A 19,932-nucleotide genomic window follows, 5' to 3' on the forward strand; every position below is an offset into this window, starting at 1 on the left:
TTTGATCTATTTTGTGAGTGTCTCAGGTGTGGCCCAGGCCCAGGCGAGAGGGGACACGGAGGACCAAGGTCTGGGTGAGGGCAGTGCGTGGAGCTGGGGCAGCCTGGCGGGGGGGGGGGGGCCCTGGGGCCTTGGCTGAGTCACCCCCATGTCGGGCTCACTCTGCCCCATCAGTGCACAGTGGACTGAGGCCTTGGAGCAGGGACAAGGAGCAGCCCCCAGAGGAGACCAAAGGGAATGGGCAGGCTGTCCCAGATGGATGAGGAGGTGTGTGGGGGGGTGGCCCTCCACCAGGTTCAGAAAAGCCAGGATACTTGCAGGAGTGAGGAGGGACGGGGGCTCCAGGCTCAACCAGCGCCTTCCCCTCAAAGGGGAGAAGTGGCCTTGGGGTGGGACCTGCAGAAAAGGCGCCCCGAGTAGTCCTGGGGCGAGGGCTGGCCTCCCTGGGGCGGGGCTGACGTTACCTCGGACACCTTACGGCCCCTGCCGTAGGTCTGGCTGCACTGCAGCAGCTGGGCCGCTAGACTGCAGTCCTTCCTATAGAGCTCCTACAAGACAAGAGAAGGCGTTTGCTGCCGGCTTGCCCCGCGCCAAGGTCCCTGCTGCCCACGCCCAGGGCCAACACGGACACCGGGTGTGGGGGGAGCCGGCTGGGCAGCAGGCCGGGCAGGACCCTGTCTGGGCCTCGGTTCCGACCTGGAGCCGCTGGGGCAGAGAGGGCCCTGCCAGGCACTTCTGCTGCCGCCCCAGATGGGAACCTCCCACAAGGTGGGGGCGGTGGTGGAAGAAGGGCCTCCAGTGGCCCCTGAACTCCCGGAGGCCCCAGGCATGGAGAGCATGCCTGGTCTTCCTGTCCCCCCGCCCCCCAAAGCGGAGAGTGCCGGCACCAGCCAGTGGTAAGGAACGTGCCCGCGGCCCCTGCCTCCCCGCGTCTCAGACTTGCTCCGCACACCCCCTTCCTAAAGTGTGGCCTGCTTATGGGGGTGGCTGCAGGGCTGGGTGAGGGGCAGGGCGGAGAGGGGCAGAGGGCCTGTGTGACCCAAGGTCCGGGCAGGGACGGACTCAGCCTCCTGAGCCGAAAACAGATGCAAACAGTAGGACTTGAGAGGATTTGCTTTCATCTTTGGAAAATCTCTGTTGCATGTGCCTGTGGTTGGGCCTTTCACTCCTGCCCCCAGCCGGGGGTCCTCCGCTGTGAGGGCTCTGACAGTGAGGAATCTGGGGTCCAGCAACGGGCCCCAAGACCCTCCTGCTCCCCCCGGTCTCAGCTCAACCAGGACCAGGTGTTCTGCAGCGGAGACGGGCTATGGAAGGCACGGGCCACTGCCCCCTGCGCCCCTGATCCTGGAGGCTCCCCCACCTCCACCATCTGCGCTGAGCCTCGTGCCCCCAGCTTGGCCTGCCAAGTGGAGACACACTGGGCCCTCAGCCTCCGCAATGTCTCCTTGAGTCCCCTGGGAAGGGCACAGTCGGCCGAAAGCTGAGAATGAACCCCCGGTGAGGCCCCAGACCCGCTGCCCCTGGCCTCAAGGGGCCGTGAGCACTGGCTGGCCAGCTCAGAGCCGCCACCGCATCCCTCACAGACCCCCAGCGCGGCCCCGGGCCCTGTGCGGGGCCTCCCCCTCCTCTGCCTGCACTCCTCTCCCTCCTCACCGCACCTGCACCCTGATCTCCGCCCTCAACTCCAGAACCTGCCGTCCGGGCATGCCCTGCAGCTGTCCGGTGCCCGGTCCAGCCCCACTCCTGCTCCTCCCCAGGCACACACCCACCCCGAGACAGCAGGTCGCTTCTTTCCTTCGGGCTCTGAACCCTGCAGTTGGGCTGGACCCTTCTCTTCCCCTACACCCCACGTCCAAAATCCCCGTTAATGCCGTGGGTTCCATCTCTGAACCAGAACATGAGCCCTTGTCCCCACTGTCTGTTCTCGGTGAGCCCAGAAAAGCGTAGGTCCAGTCATGTTACTCCTCTCTTCAAGAACCTTCCGTAGCTCCCTACTTCATCCAGAATAAAACTCAGATTCCTAGAGGAGCCTGCACCGTGTGGCCTCTTGTTCTATTTCTGACCTCAGACCTTGCCCTGCCCCCCCTCCGCCGCCAGGAGGACCCTCTGCTGTTCTTGCAGGCCCTCCTCTGCCACTCCGGTTCTTTCCACCGGAAGGAAGGCTCTTCCCCCGGTGCCCGTGGCCACCTCTCTGGCCACTTTCAGGTCTTGATCTAGCAGCCTCTTCCAGAAGCACCCAAATGACTCCCTAGCACCGTTTGCTGTGTTGTTTTTCCCTGTGGCATTCAGCACTTCTAACACGCTATGCGGTTTGCGTATCTATCTTGCTTGCTGTCTTCCCTGCTCAGGTGTAAACTCCACGTGGGCAGGGAGGGGTTTTGCCTGCGTCGTTCACACCATAATCTCACAGCCTCAGCAGGCCTGGCAAGAAGCAGACACTCCTTAGTGAATGTATGGTCAGCTGTCAGGGGTCCTTGAGTGGGGCTGGGCCCGTCTCACGGGGCCCTTGAAATCAGAGCATCCACATGGGCTCTGATGCCCACGGGGGCTGGCTGGGGCAGGAGCGAGCATGCCCCAAACCTGGGGTCAGGAAGCACCGCCTTGAATGGGATAATATGGCCCAGGGGTAGCTACCTCAAGCCCTATTTCCTTCCAGCAGAGGGTCTTCCTGAATACCCTTGGCAGTGTATCTCTGGTGAGGTAGCCCTGTCCTTCCACCTTGCCTGTACCAGCCCCTGAAGCCTGGAGGCCACGGGGCCTGGGCTTGGGCCCCCAGGGTCACGGTGGTCCAACACTCACATTGTCCTCCGACAGCTTGTCGATGGTCACCTTGGCCTCTAGCAGGTGGCTGTTGAGGGCAACAATCTCATGGCTCAGCGCTCGCTTCTCTTCCTCATAGTGCTGGCCCTGGGGCGAGGGGTGGGGGGTATGGGAAGGAGCCGGTCAGGGGTCAGCCAAGGCCTGGGCCTCAAGTCCAGTTGCTCCATAGGCCTCCCGGGTGCCCTCTTGCAGTCGATAACGATGAGGTGTTTGCAAGGCCAAGGAAGGTGGGGTTAGGAGCAGCAGGTTCAAATCCACCTGTGTTCCAGCACGGACGAGCCAGACTGCCTTGGGCAAGTCACTGGCTCCCTGAGCCTCTTGCTCATCCACACCACAGGGACAGTAATGCCTACCTCCTGAGTCTGCACTCAGCACAAAGCCTGGCCCCTCTCCCTGCACCCCACCCCCTCCTGCCTTGAGCCTGTCCTCTTTCAGCCTCCACCTGAGCTCAGAAAGGCAAGGGCCCTTGTCCAGGGTCCCAAGCCGAGCTGTCTCTGCTCCGACAGACTCTAAGACAGCAGGTGTTGAAGGCCCATTTGTGATTTTTCAGAAACAAAACAAGCCCGGAACCTACTAGAGGGAGAGGGAACTCCTCTCGGAGAGGGAAGGTGCCAGATCCCGCCCGGCCCTGCCCTGACACACCAGCCATACAGGACCAGGAGGCCTCCAGCACCGTCCCCCAGGCGGCAGCGGGGTGGTGGCCCTCACCATGCGGTACAGCTTGTCCTCCAGCTCCTGGTTGATCCTCTGCAGCGCCATGTAGTTGCTCTGAATCCTGGAACAATGGGGTGGCTGCGGTGCCCGGCCCGACCCTCCCAGGACCCCTACAGCCAGCCGGCGGGCAGGGCAGGGCTGAACACAGGCCGCCTGAGCCTGCCCACGGGTCCCACCCTGGTCTACCTGCTCCTCCGCACACAGCAAAGAGCAAATGTGGAGAGGCCTTTCCTGGGCCAGGGTCGAGGACCCCCTGGAGATGAAAAGGGAAGGCCTCTACTCCCAAGCGACTCTGTCCGGTCCTTGCTCAGAGTGTTTCACTCACATTTACTCACTCGGTCTCGAGGTTAGCAGGGCAGAGACTTAGGACTGCCGCTCGGGGAGCCCCAGACTGAGTGCTGGGGACACATGCTGGCTAAAACCGGGCTCCCCGGGGAAGAAGGGGGAAGGCGGGAGCAGGTGTTGGGTGGGAATCAGGAGCCGGGTTCCCACTACATGTGGTGTGCTGGTGGAAGAGGATTTGGGACAGTGTGCGTCCTCTCGACAACCTGGGTGCCGTGTCACTGTGCGCCCCCGCCCAGTCTTACCAGTGGGGAACTGAGGTGGAGGTGCTTCAAGCAGTAAGCGGCAGAGGCGACACCTTAACCGAGGTCTGACTGCGAGGCCTAAGCTTGGTTCCCACGCAACTAGATGGGGGAGGGCTCGCTCGGGGCGGGGGTGGGGGCTGGGACAAACGGCCCTCCTGGCAGATCCCGGCCGGGACAGCAGGAGCCTATGCGCCATCAATGTTTTAAAACAAACCAAGCCAAGGGCAGACTCTGTGTTCTCTTTGTATCTTCCTAAAGGCTGGAAAGTGTGTAAGATGTAGGAAAATATCTTCAGTATGCAGAACCAAGTTTTTAGAAAAGTTTGGTTTTTAAGGGAGTAACCAGTCAGGGTCCAGCACACCTTGCCCCACACTTCGCTTGCTGCCACGCTGCTCAAGGGAACGGTCCCTAAACACCGGTTCGTCTCCGGGCTAGACATCGCTTTTCCTATCAGGGACCCAGGGGACAGGGGCTGGGGCCCCGGTGGGCCAGGAGGGGTCTGGAGATGGCTGCCCGTGTGTCATGCTGCTGTTCCGGCAAGAATATATGGGAGGAACGAACAGAGGATGGAGAGGTGCCTGGAAGAGCCTGTCCTGGCAGGACCTAGAGCCAGAGTCAAATCCCGACCCAGCCGCTCTTGGCACACGGAGCTTGCCCTCCCTGAGCCCTGGACTTGGCGTCGGTGAACGGGGTCCACAGCCCCCGGGGAGGGGGGGGCAGGCAGGGTTCCCCTGGCGGCCGACCCCGGGCCCCGCCCCCCCCGTACCTGCGCAGCTTCTCCGTGACCTTCTCGAGCTCCTCCTGCGCGCGCCGCAGCTCGATCTCCAGGTAGTGGCGCGTGGAGTCGAACTCGGTCTCGAGCTTCTCGAGCTTGTGCGTGGTGTAGGACAGCCGCTTGCGCAGCTCGCCCTTCTGCTCCTGCAGCGCGCTGCAACGACACGCGGCGGCGGGCCGGGCCGCGGCGCTGAGCGCGGGAAACGGAGCCCGAGCGGGCCAGCCGCCGCGCCGTGGGTGCGCAGCGTGTGCGCCCGGCCGCACGGACACACGCGAGGGCGCACGCGCGCGCACGCACCGAACACCCCTCCCCGGGCGGGGCGGGAGGTCCGAGAGTCGGTCGTTCAGCCTCCAGCGGCGCCCCGCCCTCAGTAAATCCCTGCGCAGTCCCCCCGGGGGAGGGACGCTGGCCCCCGGAACTGGCGAGTGTTCGGGGCGGCTTAAAGGACCCTGGTTTGAGGAGCGCTCGTCAGCCCCCGGCTCTCCGACTCGGGGCCGCCCTCCGGATGGCACAGCTTGCAGGGGCCCCCGCTTTGGCTCCCGCATGGCGCCCGGCTGCAGAAGCTGAAGTCCAGCAGCCCTCTCGTCCCCGGATTGGCTGGGTGACCTCCGGGCCGGGGAGAGGATGGGCTGTGCGCCCCATGCCAGGCAGCCTCCGCCACAGTGGCCAGCGAGCTGCGCCCAGCTTCGGAAACTCTGCACAGCCCTGGCCTGCTCGCGCCCCCCCTTCCTCCAGGAAGCCTGCCAGAGCCCCAGCCCCAGCTCTTGAGGCTCCATTTTCTCCACAGACCGTGGGCTCCTCTAGCACGCCAGGACGCTGAGCCCCCAGCCCCAGGAAACAGAGACACCCGATCATGGCCCACTGTCCGCATGCCCTCATTTCTACAGTCAGGCCAAAGGCAGGAGGGGCAAGTATGGTGGCTGCGCCCAGTATGGTGACCGTGAACTCCACCGGGGCAAGGGCCACACCCTCCTGTGGACAGCCAGCCCTACTCCCAAACACGCACTGACCTATGCGCGGCCCCCTTTACAGGCTGAGCTCGAAGGGCCTCATCTCTAAGAGGGGGGCCAAGAGCGCGGACTTCCTGCAGGCCGGGGCTGCCCGGCGGGTGCGGGGCACCAGGTGCGCCTGCTGGGGGTCAGGCAGGAGCAGAGCTAGGATTCCAGCTCCGTTCAGGACGCCCCTGGGCTCCGTAACCAGGAAGCCCACGCAGGGTGGTGCCGCGCACAGGTGAACTCCAGCCTGGCATCACCGGGTGGCCAGGGCCGCTGCTGTCACACAGACTCGCTGCCGGTCCCTGCTGCCACGGGCCCCCAGGCTGCCCACTATCAGGCCTCAGCTTCCCCCTGGAAAGACTGGACCGCCCCCATCTTGCCCTTGGGACACAAAGCCCAGGTTCTGGGAAAAATTCTGCCCAGAGAGGTTCCCTGGGTCCGAGGTGGGGGGTGGGGGGGCAAGCGGGCCCAGTTTGCTGGAACAAGTGCACAGCCCCAGGGGACAATCTGGAGCCAACACCCCTTTGAATGGTCATTTCTGGTGCGTTCACTGGGGGCCCGGGGAAGAGGACTAGAGACAGCACCCACTGGAGACTGTTGCAGGGGAGTGGGAGGGGAGTCCCTAGGTGTCCCGCTGAAAACCGCGGGAGGCAGGGCTCGGGAACCCTGACTCTGCCCAGAGATGTTGTGGGACCTTGAGCAAGAGCCCGTGTTCTCAGGACCTCCGAGACCCAAACCGGAGTCAGTGTTCTAGGGAGCAGGCAGTCTCCTTCCGTCTCCAGCCCAGCATGTAAGCACTCATGTTACCACGGGCGCACACCCAACAGATCTCCATTAAATATTCCTGGATTCCTGCCCACGTCTACATCATTTTTTAGTAAAAAATAAATAAAAATAAAAAGTTGCCTACGTTGCGAGAACCTCAGAGAAGGGTGGGGCAGGTCCCCACGGGGGTCAGACTCCAAGGAGGAAGCAGAGCCTTAATCCAGGAGAGCCCTGCAGCACAGTGCCCACCGCTGCCCACGCAGGTCTGGCTGCCTCCTCCAGGCAGCATGCCGGACTGCCCCACCCTGCAGCTACAGATCCCAGATGGTCCTCCGCCCCAGCTCTTCTCCCCAGCGTGGTGGCGAGCTTCTTAGCTTCTTAGGGACTCTCCCATGTCAGCCAGAGCTCCCCCTGCAGGCACAGTGTCGGGGGAGGGGGTGGGGCAGCAGCCCCTGAAGTCAATTGTCCCGTGGGGGCTGCAGGCCCACCCACAGCCCTCTGTCACAAGGTACAGGTGGGCTCTGCACCCTCGGGAAAAGATGAGAGCATCGTCCGTCTACCTGTGTGACCACGTGAGTGGCCACCCCCTGCCACCCAGAGCCAGTGACCTTCCCCCCCAACCATGGCCACCCACCTGCAGCCACAGCACGGATCCTGCCATCATGCAGACCGCCCAGTCCTGATGTGACCCAGCCACACGTCCAACCCATACCAGACCGTCCTCCCTTCCTCTCCGGCCCCGCCGCACCCCGTTCCTGGCCCCTTGCAGCGCGGCCCCCACCCGGAGGAGCCTACCATCTGGACGGAACAGGTTCCGCGGGGAGACAAGCGTACAACAGGGCCATGAGGTGGGCACCTGGTCACGGCCTCCCCCTCACCAGGCGACCGCTTCGCCGGCCTGGCCCGTCCGAGCCTCGTGGCACCCAGCGGCCTTCCAGACATAACGGGGCGGATCTATCCCACCGACCCTCAGACACTACTCCCACCCGCCCCCGAGCCCTGCCCCGGCCAGGCCTGGGACCACAGCACCCCCAGCCCCGGACTCCCGCCCCTCCTGAGCCCCGGACACACCTCTGACCCCTCAGTCTCAGCAGAGGCCCAGGCCCACGGCTGGAGTCCACCCCGTCTCTCCCCATCTCTGCCACTCGGGCTCCGTCCAGTCTGCAGACCCCTCGGCTTTGCCCAGGCTGATCGTCAGGGCCCTGTTTGCCCCCAGCCCCTCGCTGCACATCTCAGGCTGAATCTCCTCCCCGCCCGGCCACACACGGAGCACCTCCCTGGCCCCACATGCTTCCATCTCCAGCCCCGGCCTCTCTCTGGCCCACTCCCCCACATCCAGCCATCCACGGCCCACGGGCACCTGACACTCTGTGCATTCAATGCTGCCGCATCCCTGCCCTCTGCGGTCCCCACCCCCAAGAAGGGCACAGCTACCCTCAGTCCCCAGTCAGACTCCGAGTGGCCGTGGTGGCCCCTCCTCGCCCCTTGCCCCTCACAGGCGGTCACTGAGTCCTGGTGATCAGCTACTCAGAAGCTTTGGACATGTCCCCTCCTCGGCCTGGTCCAGGAAGTTCCCGGGCTGGGCATCCGGGGGTCTGCGGTCACCTGGGGGGTGCCCCCATCGCTGCCAGGGCTGCCCCCTCCCCAGGCATCAACCTGAGCCCTGCCTGACCTCCGCCTTGGTCTCCATGTCTGTAAAGCTGGGGTGTGGGCACCCACACACGGGGCGCTAGGGCCGTCGTGTGGTCCGTGCCCTGCCCCTGCTCATCAGAAGCACTGGGAGATGATGCTAGAGGCCAGGGCCTTGTGGACGTGGGAATCTGGGGAGATTGCCTGGGCCCGGGGGCCTCTGCTTCCCCCTGAGCAAGGAGTCGACTTAGGAGGCTCTGGCGTCTGGAAACAGCCCCTCAACAGAAGCACAGGGAGGGTGTGGGAGTCCTTTGTGACCAGACCAGCCAGTGCCAGGCCCTCGGTAAGGGCCACGCTCCCAGGCCGGGCGCTCAGGAAACCCTACTCAGACTGTAGCCTGGTGAAGTCACCTTGCTTTGCCCTGGGTCCTGGTGAATCGAATCAGGATGTGCACCTAACCTGACAGGGTGTGTGGGGGTGAGGAGGTGTTTTTCAGTTCCTTCCCGGCCCATGGGAAGCCCCTGGATGCGTGTTCCCGCCTCCCAGAGAAGAACGATGAGCTTAGGAGTGCAGGCCTCGTCCCAGGGCAGACCCCCCGCCCCACCCCCGCCTTCTACCAGGAGCCCTCCCTGGACACTCAGGGGAGGCTTGAGCCCCAGGACAGAGCCCTCAGCTAGGGCCAGGGGGTGCGGGCGGTGGGGCGTCCAGGGCCTTGGCTCTGAGAAGGATGGTGCAGGACGGTGTGGTGAGGCCGTGCTGGGGGCCCTTCCCCATCGGTCTCGGGCGAGGTGACGCAGACAAGGGAGGGATGTCTGGGGACAGACGCAGAGACACCAAGGAACCGGGGAGACAACAGGTGTGTTACCTGTCCCAGAGCGAGGGCGAGGACCTGGCCAGCCGGCCCTGCAGGATGCGGGGCTGCCCGAGGCACGAGGGCACCCAGGGACTGCGCAGCCTGTGGGTGAAGAGGACAGAGCTGCTCAGCGTGGGGCTGGGGGCGGGGGCGGGGCCGCCATGGGCACAGACCGAGAGAGGGGGGTGTGGAACCCGCCCCCACCGGGCAGCAGAACTCCTTCTGGTCAGCAAGGTGTCAGGGTGCGGGTGCGGGAACCGGGGGCGGGGCAAGCCGGTGCACCTGCTGGCTCTGGGTGCCTGAGCCCAGCGGTGGTACTATGTCCCACCACCGGCAGGCCTGCCTCGAGGTCTCAGCCTCAGAGAAGAGTCATGGGGGCAGGGTCCCCACAGCTCTGGGCTCCCATCTGGCAGGACCCATTGGCTGGAGATCCCAGGAGCCAAGGAGCGTGGAGGGACAGTTGACGCCAGGCCCCACCTGTGCTGGGCGGCTGTGATGGGCTCACACGTCTAGACAGGGGAGGGGTGTCCTGGGGGCGGAGGGACCTAGCAGAAGTTAGGGGTCCAGGGCAGGGGGGTGGGGAGCGGGATTGGGGGAATGGGGAGCGGGATCGGCTGGGTGGATGTGGGAGGGGACCCAGGTCTGCCCTGCCCTTCTTCGGTGCCACCCTGCGGGGGGCACCAGGACATTCATCAGCGCCCCAGCCAAGTCTGCTTGGGAGCGCTCTCCCCCACTGTCCCCCGCAGTCTCTCCAGGGACGCTCTGGTGGCCTCGCTGGCCCCAGAGCCAGAGCGGAGATCTGATGAGAGGATGCAGCCCCGGAAATCGGGCTTCCAAAAACCGCTTAGAGACACGGGTATTGAGAGAGCGGTATAATCCCATTTAAAAAGATCTGTATATCGACAGCCACAAAGAGTAAGGTAGGGAAAGAAGTGTTAGTGTTGTCATGGGTGGGTGGTGGGGCTCTGGGTAATTTGAAAATTTTCTTCTATACTTTCCTAGATTTGTCATATTTCCTATAGTGATGAGAAATCAGAAAAAAAATTTACTAAGGATCAAATTTTGCACCCCCCCAAAAAAAAGACTTGACAGGTCAAGGGGGAAGCGGGGAAGCTCTCAGCCCTGGGTTGTGCCCCGCACACTGGTCTCCACTTCTGGGAGCCCCCGTGTCCCCATCTGTAAGATGGGCTGCCCTTGACCCTGGTCTCCTGAGCTGGGGCCCCAGCACGCTGTGGAGGACGGGTGGTGGGCAGGGCACTGGCTGGGTCTCTGGGTGGATGGGACTTTGAAATTCCAGCCCCAGTGTCCACCCTTGGCCGATGACCCCAATGCCGCCGAGTGAACAGAGCAGGGGCAGGACGGGCCGGTGCCCTTGGGAGCATCCAGAAACCGCCAGTCTGCCCTGGGTACCTGGACCACAGCCCATCCTGTGGGAGTCCCCCTCCCGGCCCTCAGCCAGTCCTCACTCCACAGGGCCCCTCCACAGGGGGGGCTCCTGGTGGGTGAGTTTTCAGAAGAGTAGCAAGAGGCTGAGGCCTGGGGGGAAACTGAGGCCCAGGGAAGGGGCAGGGCTTGCCTGGAGGCCCAGCGAGTAGGGGGCATGGCTGTGGCTTGACCCAGACACTGCTTCTGGTCACACACAGGGCATTTTTTTGCTGACAATACACTCTTGTTCTGACACAAAGGCTCATTCCCAGCCTGAGGCTGGGGAGTGCCCCTATCCTGGAGATGAGAAAACGGGAGCCCAGAGAGGCTAAGCAACTCTCCCAAGATCACACAGCAAGCCTGGGGTGAGGAGGAGAGGAGACCCAGATCTGCTGGCCTCTCCTGGGCTGCCACCCCCTCCCGGGGCATCTGTGCCGAAGGACAAGACGGCAGCGGGGAGGGAGGGCCACCCCCCCCCCAACAGGCACGCCAAGTGTTTAAGCGGAGAGACAGCGGAGGAAGGAATTACCCGCCTCCCAGTGGGCTCTCCTGGCCAGCTGCCGGCTGCCATCAGGGCCAGTGACTGCCCCAGTGGGGCCTGGCATGGCAGAGCCGCGGCCCCCGTCACAGTGTCATCCCTCGCTGGGCCCGCAAAGCCACCTTCCCACCCTTGCTGGCCGAAGGGCCTGGGGACTGCTGGGCAGACAGATGGACAGAGGCTTTGCCCAGGCTGCCGAAGCCGACCTGCCCTGAGCCCCGGGGCCTTGGTGATCCCGGCTCCCTCGTGGACAGGGGGTGTCCTCAGGGGGGCACAATTGCCACCTGACCCAGTGAGATGGGCCTGGGAGGCACCTTGGACCCTGGGGGGGCAGGCAGCTGGGAGGGGCAGGAGGTCTGCGTGCTCAGGGAGCTGGTGGGGAGACCAGCCTGGCCAGCTCTGAGGGGCTGAGGGTCCGAGGGGATGGAGGTGGAGAAGGGGACACAGGGAGCGCCGGGCACTTCTCCCACCTCACCTCATCATCCCCCATCATCCAGGTGAGATGGCTGTGGCCACCTGTGGCTGCCTCTGACTGGCCCAGGGGAGGGAGGGGAGGAAGGGGCTTATAGCCACACCTGAGGCCCCCCTCCCCCCCGCACACCAGGCCCCCTTCCTCCTCTCCCTGCGGGGAAAGGACCACGGCCCTCTCCATTCCTGTCTGATCCCCCAAATGCGGCCACACTCACACCCACCGTCCAGGCAGTTGCCCATGCTGTTCCCTCTTCTGGAATGTCCTGGCTTCCCTTCTCTCAGTCCCCAGAGCCTCTTTTTTCTTGCGAGGCTCTGTTCAAATGCCACCTCTTCTGGAAGCCTTCCTTGTTTCCTGCTCACTAAAGGTTCCCTCTCTTTCCTCCTCTGTCCCCATCGGACTGCAGACTGCCTCCTGATGCCCTTCCTCCATCCCTCAGGACCTCCTGGGGCCCGGGCCTGGGCCGTTGGCCCTCTCTGTTCCCCCTGATGTCTGTGGCACTGGGTGCCACGCTGGGCATGGGGAGGAAGGGCCTGTGAGCTCCGGGAGCCCTGGGGTGCCGGGAGGAAATCCTGCCCCGCTCCAAGGTGTTGACAAGGTTACTGGGTCGGGTGCACCTGGTGGGCCGGCGGCGGCGCCCGTCGTGGGGGGCTGAAGTCTTTGTGGGGATGAGGCGGGGCGGGCAGGAGGCCGACGGAGGGCGTGCTGGCTGAAGGAGCCGCGGCCTGCCAGCTCCCAGACGCCGCGAGTCTCTGGGCCCCGGTGTCCCCGCGGCGCGCCCCCACAGGACAGCCTGTCTTCTCGGCTCGTGGCGCCCGGGCCCCACCCGGCAGTCATGCTCCAGCAACCCCAAACTGCTTGTCATTGCTCACATGCTGCAGGCAGCTTCTCATCCTGGTGACTTTGTCCCCGTGTCCCCTCTGCCCGGATCGCACGCACTCCCTCCTGCTCCGGGTTAACTCCTCCACATCCAGGGCCTGGTGTCAGGGGGGCCCCCCCGCCCCCCTGCTGCCCCAGCCCAGGCGGTCCCCGGGGCAGGGATTGGTCGCTGCTCGCAGGTGCGCGGCGCACTAGGGGCTGAGAAGCTTCCTGGGTGTCACTGAGCAGCGGTGCCTGGGGCTCCCGCACCCCCCACGCCCCGTTCCCCCAGCATTCCGGTCTCCCCCCAGCAGCCAGATGGCATGCCAGGAAACCCGGTCACACCATGTGCCACCTCTGGTCAAAATTCCCCCACGTGTGTCCATCCCAAGTCCCTGTCCCCCGGGACTCATCACTGCTCTGCCCTTCTCCGTGCTGGTCCCCTCCATCACCCTGGCCCCTTCCTTCCCACCCCAGGGCCTTGGTCCTTGCTGCTCCCTCGGCCAGGGACATGCTCTCCCAACTCTTTCCGGGCCGCCCCTCCTCTCTCAGGCCCCGGCCCCTGGCCCAGCCTGCCGTCCCCGCTCCGTCTCACTCCTGAGGGGGCAGCACCCTGCTTCCTTGCCTGCTATTCCGTGGGACTCGCCCTCCTCGTTCACCTGCCGTCCTTAGCGCCCAGCCCAGCCCCTCCCAGCTAGGCCTCCGGGGGGCTCGTTGGGACCGCTGTGTGAAGCCCGAAGGATGTCCCGCTGGACCCGAGAGCGGGTCCCCGCAGAAGGCCTGGTGTCACGTGCCTTCCCCAGGAGGAGCCAGAGACGGTCCCTTCAGGACCTCGGTGTCGTCTCTCCTGCCTCGAGCCCCTCCTGTGCCCCAGCCTGTGCCTGTGTTCAGTGGTCCCCACTTTCCTGCCGGTCCCAGAAGAGCCTTTTCTCTGTTCCTCTAGGGAGCCCACCCTGGCTGGATCTCCCCCGAGGGGCAGGTGGGCATGAAGGGTCAACCAGCACCTCCAGAGCCTTCCAAGGGCCCACCTGCCCCAGGCGCGTGCATAAACCTGCTCGTCTCGTCTCAGACTACCCAGGGGGGAGGTGTGCACCACACCCATTTTACAGCTGGGGACACTGAGATGCATGGCAATCAAGGAGTGGGGTGCCTCTGAGGTCACATGGGTTCAATGCCTGGCCAGCTGCTCTTCCCCTGACGTTGGGATGACAGATTTTAATGCAAACTGCAGTGCTCTGTGGTTTTCTTGGAACCACCTCCCCTGCAGCGTGCTCACGAGGGGGCGCTGCCCACCCCTCCGCCCCCCCGTGAGGGCCTGTGAGTGCTGCCTGTGCTGGCAACACTGCGGCCTCGTGAGCCCTCGGCGGCTGGGCAGACCCAGGGGTGCTCAGGGCTGGGACACGGCAGGTGACCTGGGCAAGTGGCCAGAGCGGCTGCAAGTCACCCCCGAGCCTTTGCACACGCTGCCCCTCCTGCTCAGCACATCCCTTCCTGGCTCGTTGGTTCTTTGGTTCACCTCCTCCAGGAAGCCCTCCCAGACCTCCTGCTGGATCAGAAGCCCTCTTTGCTATCCTGGGCCCGTCTTACAAAGCAGGGGGTGCTGTCCGGGTGCAGGGGCTGTGTCCGCACCTCCTCCTCAGGGTCCCAGAGCCTGGTGCAGGGCCAGGTACATGGCGGAGCCTGGTGGCCAAGCGCTGGAGGTGCCCACGGCCTCTGGGCAGCCCTGGCTTCAGCTGAGCTCCCAGCAGCCTTTTCAGGAAAGGCCCATAGGAGGCGGCCTGAGGACTCTGGCCCCCAAAGAGGAACAGAGGTAAGCAGCCGGGCTCTGGGGCCTGCGGAGGGCTGGTGGGGGCAGCGCTGGCCCCCTCTCTGCGGGTCACTGCTGTCCACACGGGTCCTCATCACGTCTGCATTATAGACAAAGACCTGGCCCTGAGTGGCCACATGATGGTCCCCACATGAAATGTCATGTGTGAGTCAGGCCAAACCCAGGCCTCCTGACACCCGGCTCGGGGCCCTGTCGACCCCCTCCAGCGACAAAGGCCTGTGGACAGATGGTGTGTCGGCCTCTGGAGGCCAGCTGGGAGAGGGGGCTGTCAGTGGCAGAGAACGCGGGTACCCAGCATGTGGCTGGCACGTGGAAACGCACAACTGCAATGATGACCGGGGGTAGGGGGCACGCGGCGGGGGGCTTGCGCTCCAGGGGCAGGGAGGGAGTGCCCGGACCAGCTCCCACGCCCACGGAGACGCCCCGCTGGCCTTCCCCAATGCCGCCTCCCTTCGGTGATCCCACTTCCGACACCCTGCTCTCTTCCCAGCTCACCACGGGGATGCCCGTCCCTCCACCCCCCCCCGGCGGGCCCGGGCGCCGGGCGCCACTCTCCACATGCCCTCCCCGGCCCTCCCTTCATCGGGGCCAAACCCCAGCCTGGTGAAGGCCACCTCTCCACGGACGGCAGGAAATCACGGAGCTGCGTGACGGGCCCCACTGTCTGCTCATCCGACACAATGATCTGGAATGTTCTCACATTCCCTGTCCGTCCCCTGTCCACCCCCTTCCCACCGCCTGGAAAACGACTTCACACCTTCTGCTCCCTGCTCAGCGCCCGCCCCACTCCTCCCAGCCGATCACCTCGCTTCCCTCTCCGCTGAGGAAACGAAGCCGCCCGAGGGAGCGCGCACAGATGTCCCCACCAGGTGTAGCCACCTACCCGCATCTGCCCGACACCCGGCACCGCCCGCTGTTACTACAGAGCCCGCCAGGCAGCCCCCCCCCCCCGGCGCAGCTCAGCGACTCTCCCCTTGCTCCCCAAGCACCAGCCCCTCCCTCTCTTCCAGAGCATTCTCTCTGGCATACGAGAGAGTTACGTCTCCCACATCGAGAACAACCTTCCCTTGACCCTCCAGGTACTGCCCCATCCCTCCTGCTCCGTGGGAATGCTGTCCGTCCTCGCTCCCAGCCTGTCAGGACCCACGAAGCCAAGGGCATGGCTGAGCCCTCCCTGGCCCACGAGCACCTCCTTCTCCTTCTCGAAGGTCCGGAGGCGAGAACATCCTGGCGGGGGCCAGGGTGCATCCCAGAGCCCAGGCCGGGGGGGAAGGGCCGACTAGGGGCTGGCCAGGGAGACGTGGGCAGAAGGCGCCGAGTGCAGGTCAAGCGTCTGGTCCTTTCCCTCAGGGCACCAGGCTTGGGCTTGGGGCTGAGCCGGCAAGGGGAACCCAAGGTGGCTGCCTCAGGCGGGGTGGGGCAAGCCACAGGGGCCCCAGGAAGTCCCCAGAACCCCTGGCTCTGTGAGGGCTCCTTGGGCACTCCTGCCCGACCCCCTCTTTCATAACACCCAGCTGGGCACCGCGGGTCATCTGCCCTTTCACTGGTCTCCTACTCTAGACTGGGGGGCCTGGAAGGCGGGACCATGAACACTTAGCCCCAGACCCCTCCCCTGCCCTGAGGCCATACCTGCCCTCCACCCAGAGTCGGTGTTCAGGGGGGGCACCCACGGGGAAATGGATGGATGGAATGACCATGGAGTTGGCCCCATAGGCGACGAGGGGCTCCCAAATTAACCTCCCAGCACCTGCCATCCCACCCTGGAGCCCCGGCGAGAAGGCGCCACCATTCAATACTTCGATGATGGGGTTCATGACCACCTTTGGGACCCACGCTGACTTCCTAATTTGACCACCCCACCGGCCGGCTCGCCACGGCAAACAGACACGGGCACACATTAATTGGATCAGTGGGAGGGCCTGTTTTCTGGAATTCTGGGGATCATGAAAGTAATCAGAGCTGTGGGAGGCTTATCGGGGACCCCTACACTGCGGGGCATGGCCAGCCTGCCCCAACCCTGTGCTCCCTCCAAGCCCCGCCACTCTGGGCCCTTGGCTCGTCCCGCCCTCCCCTCCCCTCCCCGTCTACCCCCGCCCCTGCACCTCTCCAGGCCCGCAGGAGATGGTCTCCAGGAGGGCAAACCCCATCTGGAAGAAAAGGGGAGCTATGACGGTGGGCCGAAAGGAGCCCGCCTTTCTGGGCTTCAGGTTCAAAGCCCAAAGGGGCACTTGTGACCACCGTGACCTCCTCCTGGAAATGGCTCCCTGCGATGATCCCATCAGTCAGTCAGTCACCCAGTGAGACGTACCGTGTACCACTGGGGTGTCCTCACTGAATCCTCACCTCCCTGGGTGGGGGTGCCGCCCATCGGCAGACAAAGGAGTCATGGCCAGGGGCAAGGGCCTCTTCAAAGGGCACCAGGCTAGTACCGGCTCCTAGTAAGCACCTCTCCCAGGATGGCCTCCCTTCTCCAGGGCGGCCCCTCCAAACGTCACCGCGGGTCCCCCAGCCCTGGCCGCCACCCCTCCTGCCAGGACACTGGACACAGAGGCACAGCACCTGCCCCGGCAGAGCACCCCCATGCTGTTGGCCATGAGGGACGTGGGAAGAGGGGCTGAGGACCCCAGGAGACCTGGCCCCACGTCCTGCTGCCTTCACCCGACAACCGTCTTGTCTTCCCCATCTCTGGGAGCGGTGACTCCAGCAAGACGGACGCCTCACTGTTGCCCCGATGCGGGCCCCCTGACCGGCCCACTAGCCCCAGCACCTCAGGGGCCCGCAGAGGGATGGAAAAGGAGCAACTCTCAGAGGGCCAGGCAGTTAACAGCCAGAGCATTAACCACGTGCCAAGATCCATGGTAAAAATGTAATCCTGGAAACAACCTTCTAATGTAGGTGCTATTATTATTATGCCCACTCTACGGATGCAGAAACTGAGAATCAGAGAGGTTCAGAAACTTGTCCAAGCCACACAGCCAGGAAGTGACAGAGCTGGGATTCAAACCCAGGTGAGTCTACCTTCTTGATCACATACTTCATCAGGGAGGCTTTCCAGGGGAGTAGGGACTCATATGTACTGTGAGGGTAGGAAACTCTGAAGGGAAGGACAGAAGAAAGAATAGTCTATGTGGAGGGTCTCTTTGTAGTGCCTTGAAACCCAAAGGGAGAAATCAAAGTGAGGTAGTCATTCACACCATAGTAAGAATTAGCACTTAAGCCTTCCTCCACTAGGGTCAGGTTTAGAAGTAGGGCAGAGAGCCTTGGGGGACCCCACTTAGGGAGGGACTGGGCCTGCCGGGTGGGGTGGAGGAGACAAGAGGTGGAGAGTAGGCAGTCTGGGGGAAAGGGACAAAACCCAATGGCAATCCTGGAGGCCTCAGAGGGGTCTCAGCAGGTGGCCAATCCCCGGGAAACCTCTCCTTGAGTTGGCAGGTTTGAGACCACAATGCCAGCCAGTCCTTCAACCCTCAATGAACGCCTACTGCATGCCCACCCTGCCCAGAGAATGGAGCTGCCCTCCAGGACAGGGGGTCTGCCCAGAGCAGGTGTGCGGCAGGGGTACCCCAGGCCTGTGGGTAAGATGGCAGCCTATGCGTCCCCAAACCTGCTCTCCCCCTGCAGCTGTCCCCATCTCAGGTGACAATGGCTCTATCCTTTGCTCAGGCCCAACACCCAGCAGTTGTTCTGGATGCTGCCCCCCCTTCCCTCACACCCCACACCCAGCCCATCAGGAGACCCTGTCCACTCTCCTCCCGAATACACCAGAACCCTCTGCCCACCTCCACGGCCACTGCCTGGGCGGTCAGAGCTGCCACCACGACTCTCCTGGTCCCTGCCCTGCCTTCCGTCCTGACCTCCCAGCTCTGCCCCCTCGCTCCACACAGACACGGCCACACCGTGGCTCTGCTCGCAAGCGCTCAGCAGGCCCCACTCACCCCCAGCCTCCATCTGTCCCCTTCACCTCCCTGGCCTCCTCATCACTCTGCTCAGCCACTCTGGCCTGTCCCCATTTCTCATAGGTCAGCACCTTCCTCTGCACCTTGCACCTGCCATTCCCTCGGCCTGGAGCTCTTTCCCCCACTCACGGGCCTGGTGACCCTTCACCTGCTCAGGCCTGCACCCAGGTATCACCTCCCCGGGGTGGGGGGCTTCCCAGGCTGTGCGGCCCCAACCCAACCCACTCACTGCCCTTCTGTTTGGGGGCATTTTTGGTCTCCATAGCACTGGTCACTGTGATACTTATTTTAAAAAGTTTTCCGTCTCCCCTAACTAGAGGAAGTTTTTGGTCCCTCTGTATCCTCAGTGCCTGTGACAGCCTCTAGCCAAGAGTGGGTGCTCAATAAATATTTGTCAAGCATGCAATCGATGAGCAAATTAAATCGACAGTGACAACCCAGAGGGCCAAGGCAGTGGAGCCTCCTGGGTGGGAGAAGGGGTCCCTGAGGAGGGTCTGGAGGGAGGCAGGACAGGCCACCTCTGAGTGACCAGCCCGGGGAGCAGCCATGCGCGGGGCTAAAGGTGGCCTGGGTGCCACACAGGAGTTTGGGTCTTCTGGGGGCCAGCGGGGATCTGGCGCTGTCAGAAGTGTGCCCTCGGCTCTGGGCTTCAGGAAGGGTGCTGGTGTGGCCCGGAAGAGGGGGCTACTGGAAGGGGGGGATGGGAAGCCTGTTTGTCTGACGGGACAGGTGTCGTGGGCATCCACAGGTGAGTGGGCTGCACCATTTGGTCAAACACAGACAGGACTCTTCCAGCTGGGCACTGTCCTGATGCTTGGGGACGTAGCTCTGTGATCCTTCACTGCTGGGAGGGCGGGAGGCGGAGAATACCGGGAAGGTCAGAGCTCAGCCACCCGGTGAGGAAGAGTGCCCCACCTTCAGGCCCTGCCTCCACGTGCCCCTCTCCCACCTGCCCCCAGGCTCTTGCCCCTAATGGTCCCCCAGCCAGAAGCCCCCCGTCCCTGCTCCTCCTCATCTCAGTAGGGCCCCCCATCTCCTGTTGAGGCCAAATCCCTCCACCAGAGGCTCTCGCAGCTCTGAGGGCCTCCCAGGGGGTGATTTATGTTCTCTAACCACTGGGCCAACCAAATACCCTTCAGGGGGTGATTTAAAAAAATAATAATAAAAAAACACTAGTCCCTGAGGGCCGAGGGGGTAGGCTGGGGGGCACAAGTGAGGGAGAGGCCCCCCTCTAGAGCACTGTGAGGAGCGGGACGGCCACTGTTTGCCACAGTGCGGTCTCATCCAAAAGCATTTACTGAGCACCTACTACATGCCAGTTCTAAGCACTGGGGATCAGCAGTGGACTGCTGTTCTGGACAGGGGTGGGGGGCGGAGACAGATAATAAACAAGATAAAGAAATAAAGCAAATCATTAGATAGCTGAGATCGGGGTGGCCGGGAAAATCAAGGCAGAGGGGGGCAGGGTAGAGGGTTGATATTATAAATGGAATGAGTGGTCAGGAAACCCCCCATCCCCCTGACATCTGAAAAAGATATGAAAGGAGGGAAGGCAGGAGTCATGTGGATATCTGGGGAAGAACATTCCAGATCGAAAGGAACAGCCTGTGCAAAGGCCCTGGGGCAGGAGCCTGTCCAATGTGTTTGAGGAAAGGCAAGGAGGCCAGGTGACTAGAGGGGAGAGTCATGGGAGAGGAGGTCAGTGGGATTTGACATTTCT

The 19,932-nt window shown here is 63.6% G+C and overlaps 1 protein-coding gene across 5 annotated transcripts in view; it reads right to left on the reverse strand.

Moving 5' to 3' along the window:
• BEGAIN (brain enriched guanylate kinase associated) overlaps nt 1–19,932 on the reverse strand; it is a 45,494-nt gene that overhangs the window by 2,578 nt on the left and 22,984 nt on the right. For 2 of the 5 annotated variants that reach the window (XM_078054228.1, XM_078054227.1), the window contains exons 3-7: nt 9,151–9,240; nt 4,888–5,049; nt 3,529–3,595; nt 2,800–2,907; nt 465–548 (exon numbers count right to left, since the gene is read on the reverse strand). In XM_078054228.1, coding sequence (XP_077910354.1) covers nt 465–548; nt 2,800–2,907; nt 3,529–3,595; nt 4,888–5,049; nt 9,151–9,240 — 511 coding nt within the window. The remainder of the gene's footprint in view (nt 1–464; nt 549–2,799; nt 2,908–3,528; nt 3,596–4,887; nt 5,050–9,150; nt 9,241–19,932) is intronic. The other 3 variants (XM_036100025.2, XM_036100023.2, XM_078054229.1) reach the window with 2 other exon arrangements.

The sequence above is a fragment of the Halichoerus grypus genome, chromosome 8, assembly GCF_964656455.1.
Source record: "Halichoerus grypus chromosome 8, mHalGry1.hap1.1, whole genome shotgun sequence".
Lineage (NCBI taxonomy): Eukaryota > Metazoa > Chordata > Mammalia > Carnivora > Phocidae > Halichoerus > Halichoerus grypus.